The 12,696-nt window shown below is 41.9% G+C and overlaps 1 protein-coding gene across 1 annotated transcript; it reads right to left on the reverse strand.

Annotated features, from left to right (window-relative positions):
• Positions 1–5,661: 5,661 nt before the first annotated feature.
• On the reverse strand, positions 5,662–6,078 carry LOC120060930 (LHFPL tetraspan subfamily member 4 protein-like). The gene has a single exon (XM_039010365.1). The coding sequence runs from the start codon at positions 6,073–6,075 to the stop codon at positions 5,662–5,664; it is 414 nt and encodes a 137-aa protein (XP_038866293.1). The 5' UTR covers positions 6,076–6,078.
• Positions 6,079–12,696: the final 6,618 nt, after the last annotated feature.

Raw genomic sequence — 12,696 nt, forward strand, 5'->3', positions numbered from 1 at the left:
GTCCTGGTCCCTTTGCAGAAAAACAGCCCTAAAGCATGATGTTTCCACCCCATGCTTCACAGTAGGTATGGTGTTCTTTGGATGCAACTCAGCATTCTTTGTCCTCCAAACACGACGAGTTGAGTTTTTACCAAAAAGTTATATTTTGGTTTCATCTGACCATATGACATTCTCCCAATCTTCTTCTGGATCATCCAAATGCTCTCTCGCAAACTTCAGACGGGCCTGGACATGTACTGGCTTAAGCAGGGGGACACGTCTGGCACTGCAGGATTTGAGTCCCTGGCGGTGTAGTGTGTTACTGATGGTAGGCTTTGTTACTTTGGTCCCAGCTCTCTGCAGGTCATTCACTAGGTCCCCTCGTGTGGTTCTGGGATTTTTGCTCACCATTCTCGTGATCATTTTGACCCCACGGGGTGAGATCTTGCGTGGAGCCCCAGATCGAGGGAGATTATCAGTGGTCTTGTATATCTTCCATTTCCTAATAATTGCTCCCACAGTTGATTTCTTCAAACCAAGCTGCTTACCTATTGCAGATTCAGTCTTCCCAGCCTGGTGCAGGTCTACAATTTTGTTTCTGGTGTCCTTTGACAGCTCTTTGGTCTTGGCCATAGTGGAGTTTGGAGTGTGACTGTTTGAGGTTGTGGACAGGTGTCTTTTATACTGATAACAAGTTCAAACAGGTGCCATTAATACAGGTAACGAGTGGAGGACAGAGGAGCCTCTTAAAGAAGAAGTTACAGGTCTGTGAGAGCCAGAAATCTTGCTTGTTTGTAGGTGACCAAATACTTATTTTCCACCATAATTTGCAAATAAATTCATTAAAAATCCTACAATGAGATTTCCTGGATTTTTTTTCCTCATTTTGTCTGTCATAGTTGAAGTGTACCTATGATGAAAATTACAGGCCTCTCTCATCTTTTTAAGTGGGAGAACTTGCACAATTGGTGGCTGACTAAATACTTTTTTGCCCCACTGTATGTGTGTTTTTGTCTGGTCTAGGGTTTTTGTATGTCTAGGTTGTGTGTGTAGTCTAGGCTGTGTGTGTAGTCTAGGCATACGTAGGTCTATGGTGGCCTGGATTGGTTCCCAATCAGAGGCAGCTGTTTTTCGTTGTCTCTGATTGGGGATCCTATTTAGGTTGCCATTTTCCAGTTTGGTTTGTGGGTGATTGTCTATGTGATGTTGCATGTCTGCACTCGTTATATTTAGCGTCACGGTCGGGTTGTTATTTTTGTATTAGTTTGTTTATTGTTCTTCGTTTTCAGTAAAGAAGATGTATCCACATCACGCTGCGCTTTGGTCTCCTTCGTATGATGAACGTGACACCTGTACCATGTCAGATATAGAGTTGAAATGTATTAAATGTAGAGTTGAGACTGAAATATAACAAAACCTTTTCATATAGAAACACCAGATTTTCGGCGGGTTTATTTAAATCATTTGTATTAATTATGAAATTATTAAAAACATTAATAACATTCCACCCATGAGGCCACTAGAGGGCTATTTGGTCATTTGACTGCAGGATATGGCTACCTGTACCATACACAATTATCTGTAAGGTCCCTCAGACGAGCACTGAATTTCAAACACAGATTCAACCATAAAAACCAGGGTGGTTTTCCACGGCCTCGTAAAGAAGGGCACCTATTGGTAGATGGGTAAAAAAAGCAGACATTGAATATCCCTTTGAGCATGGTGAAGTTATTATTAACACTTTGAATGGTGTTCAATACAGGAATAGGAGTGGTTGTCTTGCTAATTGCCTATAATTTCCACCTTTTGTCTATTCCATTTGCACAACAGCATGTGAAATTTATTGTCAATCAGTGTTGCTTCCTAAGTGGACAGTTTGATTTCACAGAAGTGTGATTGACTTGGAGTTACATTGTGTTGTTTAAGTGTTCCCTTTATTTTTTTGAGCAGTGTATTTATTTCAATTGACTGATTTCCTTAAACGAACTGTAACTCAGTAAAATATTTGAAATTGTTGCATGTTGCGTTTACGTTTTTGTTCAGTGTACTTTCTGAAGGCATTGTATTTGGGATTTTTACCATTGAAGACCATAACATTTAAACCATTAGAACTGCTGTAGCCTATTGGTTTGCTTGTTCAAAAGGAATGGTCTAACTAATACAAACCTTTATTGAAGGGAATAAACAACACACACTTGGGCCATTTCCCAGATACAGCTTAAGCCTTAGGCAGTCAACCCAACACTAGCAGATCTCTGTTGGTGTGTGGGCACACAAAAAAAGGTGCTATCTAGAACCTAAAAGGGTTCTTCGGCTATCCCCATAAGATAACTCTTTGAAGAACCATTTTGGGTTTCATGTCGGGTTCTACACGAAACCCAAAAAGGTTCTACCTGAAACCAAAAAGGGTTCTACCTGGAAACAAAAAGGGTTATCCTACAGGGACAGCCAAAAAACCCTTTTGGAAATATTTTTTCTAAGAGTGCAGCTAGTTACACAGATTGACTTCATTGAGCAGATTAGATTCAAGAGAAGGAAAGTTTGTATGTGTTTGAATTGCTTTCATGGAGGACTGGCTTGAATTGAACGGATGATCACACCATTTATTTCCATCTTGAGCAAAAGCTATGGGTTTTCTACCCAAAGTTGCAAAGGGTTCCATTTAATACATGGATAAAAGGGTGTGGCAGTAATAGCAGAACAGCAGCATCTAGTGGGCAAAACCTGGTACTAATTCACTAAGAATACATTACATAGTATGAATAAACAATACTCCAAGCCACAGCTTCATATAACTTGTCAAACATAGAGAACTGATACTGTTTACTGGCCGTTGGGGTGGGCTTGGTGTGGAGTTGGGGCGTCCGCAGGTGGCTTTCGACCATTTATTTGGATCCCTGAGATCTTAGTCATTGTTAAGATGTGGTTTGTTCCAAATCGGATGTTGAGTACTATATTTAATGAATATTAAACAGTGCCTTCAGAAGGTATTCACACCCCTTGACTTTTTCCACATTTTGTTCTATTACAAAGTGGGATTAAAAGTGATTTTCAATTGTAATTTTTTGTCAATGATTTACACAAAATACTCTGTAATGTCAATACATGTTAGAATCACCTTTCACAGCTATAACAGCTGTGCGTCGTTCTGATTAAGTCTGGAAGAGCTTTGCACTCCTGGATTGTACCATATTTGTCCATTATTCTTTAAAATATTCTTCAAACTTGGTTGTTGATCATTGCTTGACAGCCATTTTTAACTCTTGCCATATATTTACCGATTTAAGTCAAAACTGTAACTAGGCCACTCAGGACCATTCAATGTCGTCTTGGTAAGCAACTCCAGTGTATATTTGGCCTTTGTCACACCCTGATCTGTTTCACCTGTCTTGTGCTTGTCTCCACCCCCCACCAGGTATCTTCCATTTGTCCCCATTATCCCCTGTGTATTTATACCAGTGTTTTCTATTTGTCTGTTTCCAGTTCGTCTTGTCTCGTCAAGCCTACCATCATGTTTTTCTGTACTCCTGTTTTTCTGGTCCCTGTTTTCCAGTCCTCCTGGTTCTGACCATTGCTGCCTGCCCTGACCCTGAGCCTGCCTGCCATACCATTCTGCCTTCCCTGACCTCGAGCCTGTCTGCCGTCCTTTACCCATCTGACTCTGACCCGGTTTACGAACTTCTGCCTGTCCTCAACCTGCCTCTTGCCTGCCCCTTGCCTATTAATAAATATCAGAGACTCGAACCATCTGCCTCCTGTGTCTGCATATTGGTCTCATCCTGTGATGTTATAGCCTTGTGTTATAGGTAATTGTCCTGCTGAAAGGTGAATTTGTCTCCCAGTGTATGTTGGAAAGCAGACTGAACCAAGTTTTTCTCTAGGATTTTGCTATGCTTAGCTTTATTCCATTTCTTTTTATCAAAAATAACTTCTGAGTCCTTGCCAATGACAAGCATACCCATAACATGATGCAGACACTACCATGATTGAAACTATGAAGAGGTACTCAGTGATGTGTTGTGTTGGATTTGCCCAAAACATGACGCTTTGTATTCAGGAAAATGTCATTTATTTGCCAAATGTTTTGCAGTATTACTTTAGTACCTTATTGCAAACAGGATCCATGTTTTGGAATATTTTTATTCTTTACAGGCTTCCTCCTTTTCAATCTGTAATTTATATTAGTTGATCCTTCCTCAGTTATGTCCTACCACAGCCATTAAACTCAGTAACTGTTTTAAAATCACCATTGGCCTCATGGTGAAATCCCTGAGCGGTTTCCTTCCTCTATGGCAACTGAGTTAGGAAGAACTCCTGTATCTTTGTAGTGACTGGGTGTATTGATACACCATCCAAAGTGTAATTAATGACTGCTCAAAGGGATATTCAATGTCTGTTTTTTGTTTTGTTACCGCCCTACCAATAGGTGCTCTTTGCGAACCATTGGAAAAGCTCCCTGGTCTTTGTGGTTGAATCTGTGCTTGAAATTCACTGATCGACTGAGGAACCTTACAAATACTTGTATGTGTGGGGCACAGAGATGGGGTAGTAATTGAAAATCATGTTTAACACTATTGTTATTGAATCCATGCAACTTATTATGTGACTTGTTAAGCACATTTATACTCCTGAACTTATTGAGGCTTGCCATAACAAAAGGGTTGAATACTTATTGACTTGAGACATTTCAGCTTTTCATTTTGAATGAATTTTTCAATCATTTCTAATAACAGACTGACATTTTGACCTTATTGGGGTATTGTGTGTAGATCAGTGACACAAAATATAAATGTAATCAATTTTCAATTCAGACTGTAACACAACAAATGCAGAAAAGTCAAGGGGTGTGTGAACTTTCTGAAGGCACTGTATGAATCATATAAATTGAACTGTCCGAATTTGTTAAGAGTTAAAATTGTCTTTCAACAAAATAACATTGCAGGAATGCTTACCTTATATTTTTCTAACTACATAAACCATTTAAAAACAATCTGAGATGGTGGGTGTCTTGCTGAAATGAAATGGAACGACCCGCATTGATGAATTTATAATCCACTCTGGGAGGTCCTTGAGGTATAGATCTGAGTGGGAGTGAGTGAATTAAGTTCCATAAATGACCTGTTTTCATTTCCCCCCTACCTCTTTCTTCTATTTATCAAGAGGGCAACTCTCTATGTGGTCAGGTCATGGTTGAAGGAATGCATCCACCCAACAGACAGAGGCCTTTTGTAGTGGGTTGGCTGTTTTTGAGACTGATTTGTTGAGCAAATGAATGCTTCATCTGCAATCGCTAGAGCTCAATGTGGGTCCGTGTGGCAGCCTATAGTATATCTGTCTTCCTCCCACAGTTCCATGACTCTGAGTGACAATGGAAAATGACATGAAGTCATCCAACTTCCACTCCCAGTAAGCCCGGAGAGTTTGGAACCTGTGTAGAAATGTGGAGTCAAAATGATTTTGCAGCGAGGTGAATCTAATCTGCCTGTAGATATAACCCATCATCCTTAGCAATAGCAACAGCACAAGCAGCATGTTGCAATTGTTTTGACAAGGTTGTTGCATGTAACTTGTAACCAGTAGATCCATGTGTTTGCAGTCGCCTGTGACATACCAGTGAAAAATCCTATCCACCAATATATTAATGTGCTGAAACAATATTGTGTAACTGAGTTTCCATTGGTTTTACGTACCACATAGGAGCTGCATCCAGGCACAAGTCTTGTAGACGGTAGCGGTGTTGCAGAAGAAGAAGAGCGCCATGCAGGCGATGCAGCCCAGAATCAGCACCATGGACAGAAACACGAAGACCGACGCCGATTTGAAGGCGCCGGAGGGGATGGAGCTGAACTCGGCGAAGCTTCCGGTGCAGGTGAGCTCTCGGTTGGGCGGTCCTCTTCCAACGCACTGGTGAAACAAGCCGAAGTAACCCACCTGCGGCGTGCTCACACTGTCCCCGATCCAGTAGGGCTGAATGAAGACCACCACGTTGATGATGGCAAAGCATATGGTGAATATCGCCCAGAGTACCCCGATGGCGCGGGAGTTCCGCATGTAATTATCATGGTAAATCTTGGCGGCTTCTTGTGAAGGCAACATGTTTTCCACTATACTGTAGCTTTCTTTTCGTTATTTTAATGACTCACTCAGTCTTTGCGCGTCTCCGTTTGTGAAAGCTGTGATTGTAAATTTGGTAGCAGTGTAGCTATTCAGAATAAATCTATTATTAAAATACGTTGATTAATTATTATTATTGACTAGCCTTTATTTATTTTTGGCTACCATATCATTGTAGATTCATCCTGCGAACCTACAAGCCTACACATATATACATGTATGTATAATACTGGTAATTAATAATGTATCGTTCCTTAGAAAAGAGAAGTGGAGTCCGAAATAGGATATTTCACGGTAAAACGGTTTTGCAATATCCTCAACCAATGCTATCTTAAAAAGATGTCCTTTAGTATCCTCATCCAAGCCCACCAGAAATGATAAGCTGTTGCCTAGTGCCAGTGGTGGATCCCCCGTTTACGTGTAGCATCTGAGGCACCCGTGGAGGGCTTCTTTGAGCTGGAGATATTGGTGCACAGTCCCTAATTATAGAATTTACATCCAATTTGAGAAAATGAAAACGTCAACTATGACCAGTCCGAGCTCGCGAAAACGACCTCCTCCGCCGCCACTCCATTATTGGGATTTTCCCTATTTGTCTCGCGCCCTCTTCCTGCCTCTCCCCTCGTCGTCCTGTCTCTCCGTGGATCTCTCGCGCGCTCTCAGAAGACGCTGAGCACTGTTGATTGCGGCGCGTTCACGTACCGCACAATAACCAACAGAGATTTGCATGAAAAATGGTATTCTCCCCTCCTTATTCTTTTACTACAATTATAACGATTGTTTGTGTGCAGATTTAGGTTAACCATTTTGATTAGACATAGGCCTACGCACAGAAGACAGAATGTTTATTTTCTAAAGATGATCCCACTAAAGATCAGCAAGTAATATGGGAATTGATTGAATTGAATGTTGTTTTAATCTTGTTGGTGATTGAATAGTTGTTTTCTCTCAAATCGAAATCTGGCACTAACATTTTCATGAATATCTAGGTCAAGAGATCATGCCTCAGTAGACCTACACAGAGGGGTTGATAAGAGAATCACACAATAATTTGAATCTTTGTGTTAGGAAAAGCCTAGAATGTCTTTTTTATTATTATTTTTTATTTAACTAGGCAAGTCAGTTAAGAACAAATTCTTATTTTCAATGACAGCCTAGGAACAGTGGGTTAACTGCCTTTTTCAGGGGGAGAACGATAGATTTTTACCTTGTCAGCTCTGGGATTCAATCTTGCATCCTTATGGTTACTAGTCCAACGCTCTAACCACTAGGCTACCTGCCGTCCCACAAAAATTGGTCAGAGGCGCCCCCTTCTGAGACAGCACACACACGGTTTATTAACAAACAAACAGGACATAGCCAATGGAGTTCCACTGCACCGTACACACACACACACACACACACACACACACACACACACACACACACACACACACACACACACACACACACACACACACACACACACACACACACACACACACACACACACACACATACACACACACAGGGGAATAACAGAGTAACGGAGTTTCCAGTGTGAAGCTTTGCTAGCCAGTGTGAGAGAGGCCTGCAGCACAGCAGTTGATTTAAAGGACAGGACACAGAGTGGTGGGATGCCTTCATCCTTCACAGAGGTTGTTACTACTTTTGTGCATAGCATGCACTGAGAGATCCGACTGCAACACACACTTGTGTTTCTGTGCCACTGTGCACCATACAACATTTAACAGCATCTAATATGAGATATTGTCTGTATATATATGTTTTTGGTACATTTGTGTGTGCTGTGCTCAGGTTTTTGTCTTGAGTGTCAGTGTTATTATGTATGTGCGTGTTTATCCTTGAGTTATCTGTGAACTATATTTGTGTGTCTTTACGTTTGTCTGTGGCTACTCTGGGGTCTCTAGCTACATCTGAAACACGTTCCCTCAGTGTGAATTCACACTAGTCTTGACATACGCTGCCATCTGCTGGATATAAAACGAATTGCAAGAATATTGTGTCTCACAGAGATACAAAAAAGAGGCGCTTGTGTTTTATAAAACCAGGGGGCAGTATTTCATAACATCTATTTCAGTAAATGTCTGGTAACAATTGGTTTAATCTCGACAACAAGAACCGAATCTGCAGCTTGATTTTGTTACGGCTGTGATCAGAGTCTGAAATTTGTCTGGTATCTTTTCTTTAATTGTTCATGACTCAGACTGAACTGCTTGATGGAAGAAAAAGTTAGTACAACAAAAGCAAGGGCATGTTGTCTTTATGCATGACAGAAGTAAGGAACCGTTAGATAACGTCCAATCTCGATTTTTTTTGCTGTACAAATGGAGCTGTAGACTCTTTCCTCATACCACTTCTGACCTTAAGCTCTGAAACAATATTACTTCCAAGAAACCAGCCATCAGAATATTGCTTCCTCTAAGGCAGCATTCAGGCAGCCATCCTAATAATGTATCATACATTGCTCACTTTCCTCAAAATCACAGTCAAGTTTCTGTAGTTCGGACAACAGAAGGCATGGTGAGTCATTGTTATCCATGTGTTTGACTATGCCAGTCCAGATGCTGTCTGATAGGATAGTGATGTTGGTTGATGCCGAATCTGAAGTGTCAGAGGTAGGCACGCTATCAGACACGTTGTCTTGTTGCCTTATTCCCATGCAGTCCCCTCCAACTCTTATGTGCCCTAGTGTAACCGATGTGAAATGGCTAGCTAGTTAGCGGTGGTGCGCGCTAATAGCGTTTCAATCGGTGACGTCACTTGCTTTGAGACCTTGAAGTAGTGGTTCCCCTTGCTCTGCAAGGGCCGTGGCTTTTGTGGAGCGATGGGTAACGATGCTTCGTGGGTGACTGTTGTTGATGTGTGCAGAGGGTCCCTGGTTCGCGCCCGGGTCGGGGCGAGGGGACGGACTAAAGTTATACTGTTACACTAGAACTGGTGCCTGATTTCAGAAACAACCCACAGTAGATCTGAGATCATCTAGACACTTGGGCTGTCTGCATTCCCCCCCAGAGATGTGCACTGCGTCTCAGATTACTTGTATGGTATGGAACACCAATGTAAAAAGGTAATTGATTGTAGATATATATATACTGTATATACCGTCAAAGGTTTCAGAGTCCATTTCAGTATCATGCTGTGAATTGCATCAGATCATTCTAGAAATGGATCATAGTACAAACTTGTTGTCAGTGATGTATTGGGGGAAACAAAGGCATCTTGAGTCCGTGCTTAGAGGACTTGTGTGGACATTTGCATCTAGCTTCTGTGTGGCAGTGCCTGTGGCACTTGATGGGACCTGACCAGCATTTTCAATCTGATGAATAAATGAGGTAAAGTCAGGAAAGCACCCAACAGAACCCAGTGCAGCCAATAGAACTTTGTGTTTGTACATTACTTCATTAACTCTGATTCACGAGCTCCACTCTCCTAACTTAGTCCTTGTCATTATACTATTCATGCCTGATTGCACTTTACCTTGTTTTGTGTGTGTGTGTCTGTGTGTCTGTGTGTGTGTGCTTCATTATCTACCCTGTGGAGATTGTAGTGGAGTGCCCTATTTTGAGCATCCAAACTGGCCTAAAGGGTACTAGAAATTAAGCTGTATTAAAGCCCTAAAACATCTGTGGGTTATTGTTTGGGCACAGTTTTTGTGATATAATGTGATGACTAGTAACTGTAATGTGCTCCAGGCTATCCTCTGACAACTGCCCATGTTGCCATTATGATATCATTTGACCTCAGCAAGACTTGTGTGGTTGCATTGTACGAGTGCACAGGACGATGAGGACAATAAGGACCAGGGATAGTCTTTCTCCCTGCTGTCTCGATAGGGAATTAGGCTTCTTTGGAACATGGTTTACCTCCTCTATCAGGGTTAGGAACTAGCTGGTGCATTGGCATCTCAAGGGTATAAAGACACTGCACGTCCTTTGTTTGCAGTGTAATGACAGTAACTTTCAGCCCATGCGTTTTCTCTTCCCTGGCTAGCCCCTGGTCTGTGACAGGAAAACTAAACAGGAATTCACCCTGAGGGCAATTAAGTATTCCAGCAGCCAGTGAGGCCAAAGCAGAGTTTATCATTCTTTCACCCAGAAGATATAGAGGCTCCCCAAAAAGAGAGGAGTGGAAAATGGGCAGATAATTATTCTCTCTCTCTCTCTCTCTCTCTCTCTCTCTCTCTCTCTCTCTCTCTCTCTCTCCTCTCTCTCTCTCTCTCTCTCTCCTCTCTCTCTCTCTCTCTCTCTCTCTCTCTCTCTCTCTCTCTCTCTCTCTCTCTCTCTCTCTATCTCTCTCCCCATCTCTGTCTCTCTCTGTGTCTCTCTCTCTCTCACGGGTGACAATTCAAATACAGGTCAAAAGAATACATTATTCACTCTGCAGAATATTTTTAGTAGCGCACTGTTGACTTTGGAATGATTTATTTGTGCCTGATGATTAAAACATGTGCATTTCAGGGAAGTATGGGCAGAAATCCCAGGTCAAAGAGAAAGCATAGGATCTCCTGGGATAGATATTTATATTTATATAAATGTATTGACTTGCTACATCTCCTTTTGCAAGCTTATGGAAAACACTTGCACGTGCATGCACTTATCCACACACACATGCACACGAGCACACGAGCACACTCGCACATACACAAACACACACGCACATACAAACGCAACGCAATACATTTTTCAGAAACAGCAAAAAAGGGGCCTACTAATAAACTAAATGGAATCCTCCTCATCAATTCGGCAACCACACACACACACACACACACACACACACACACACACACACACACACACACACACACACACACACACACACACACACACACACACACACACACACACACACACACTGCATACATTACCGTAGAGGATCAAAGAGCACTTTTACAGTAACACAGGTAGAACAAAAAAACATGTTAACACAGGGAAAAACAAAACGCCCCTGGTACTGAATGAATGGGGGTTTAAAGTGAGGAAGACATCTCCCTGAAGGGGACCAGAAGAATAAGATCCTCATAATGAGCTGCCTCTTTTGTTATATAACATCTCATACGAGGCTGACGCACATCCAACACCACAGAGAGGGGGGGGGGGGGGGGGGGGGGGGGGGGGGGACACGTGGGCTATCAAACGCAGTGGCTCAGTGCCATGATTGTGGACTACAGGAAAAGGAGGACCCCATTCTCATCAACGGGGCTGTAGTGGAGCAGGTTGAGAGCTTCAAGTTCCTTGGTGTTCCCCCCCCCCCCCCATACCCCCCCCCCTTTTACGCTGCTGCTAATCTCTGTTATTAAAGTGACTATACATAGATAATAACTCTACCTACATGTACATATCTCAATTACCTCGACTAACCGGTGCCCCCGAACATTGACTCTGTACCGGTACCCCTTGTATATAGCCCCGCTATTGTTATTTTACTGCTGCTCTTTAAATATTTGTTCGTTTTATTTCTTTTTTTTCCTTAACTGCATTGTTGGTTAAGGGCTTGTAAGTAAGCATTTCACTGTAAGGTCTACACTTGTTGTATTTGGCGCATGTGACAAATAAAATGTATTTTGATTTGATGTTCAAACCCCCCTGGTAGCCTACAGCTCAAAAGTATGACCACGGGTGAAGGGAATCCCATTATACAACAAGTTGTTAGTTCAGAGCTTCTCATCTCATCCAGCGTATGTGGAAGCAGATCCGCATTTGGTTTCATTCTGTTCCACTCTCCATGGGGTCGACGCTTGAACTGGTTTTCTATCTGATTAGAGGTCAACTTAATTGAACATGAAACCATGAATGCTTGTTGGTACCATTCAGTAATATACAGCACTAAAGCTTGTTCCTGCTATTATATTCACGGCTCTTCTACCTTTGCATTAAAGTTGGATAAACACCTGTATATTGTCTGGCCTCATGTGATTAATAAAATACTACAATGTACATTTCCTGTAGAAACTGCTGATTCGTTTTTGTCAGCCTCTCAGCCCCAGGACCTTGTGCAGGGACGGAAACAATAGAAGAGCCCTGATGTAACTTACAGTTCAATTTCATTCAAAAACTGTATTTTGGTCTTTTTTTCACAAGTCGAGTGTTGATTCAGTTTCAAAATGTTTTGCATGTCAGCAGTCAAGTTATCAAGATTATTGGACTTTTAAGAAGCAGGGTGTCACCAGACACGCAGAACGCATCATCATAATGATGAGACTAGTGACATTTTGCTTCTTAAAAGTCCAATATCTTGATAACTTGATAACTGACTGCTGACATGCAAAACATTTTGGGACTGTGTCAACAGTGGACTAATGAAAAATAAATACCAAAAGATTGTTTTTGAGTGAAATGTCTCTTTAAAAGGAATATAGTATGCTGCTGCAGGAGTAGCTAGTTGTAAACTGAGTAGAGCGGAGCAGAGCGCCAGACCGTGTAATGCTTAGTTCTGTTTAATATTTCAGGGAGACAGGGTCAGGACATGAGTGAGAGATGAGTTGATGGAGGTCCTATGGGAGATGGGGTGTAGAGTTAGAAACCACTGGCCTGTAGAAATCAGGCTTTCCTCTTTTAGGTCATGTGCTATTATTTTGGAGGGACACATAACAATTAGCATATC

Source organism: Salvelinus namaycush, chromosome 16 (genome assembly GCF_016432855.1).
Source record: "Salvelinus namaycush isolate Seneca chromosome 16, SaNama_1.0, whole genome shotgun sequence".
NCBI lineage: Eukaryota > Metazoa > Chordata > Actinopteri > Salmoniformes > Salmonidae > Salvelinus > Salvelinus namaycush.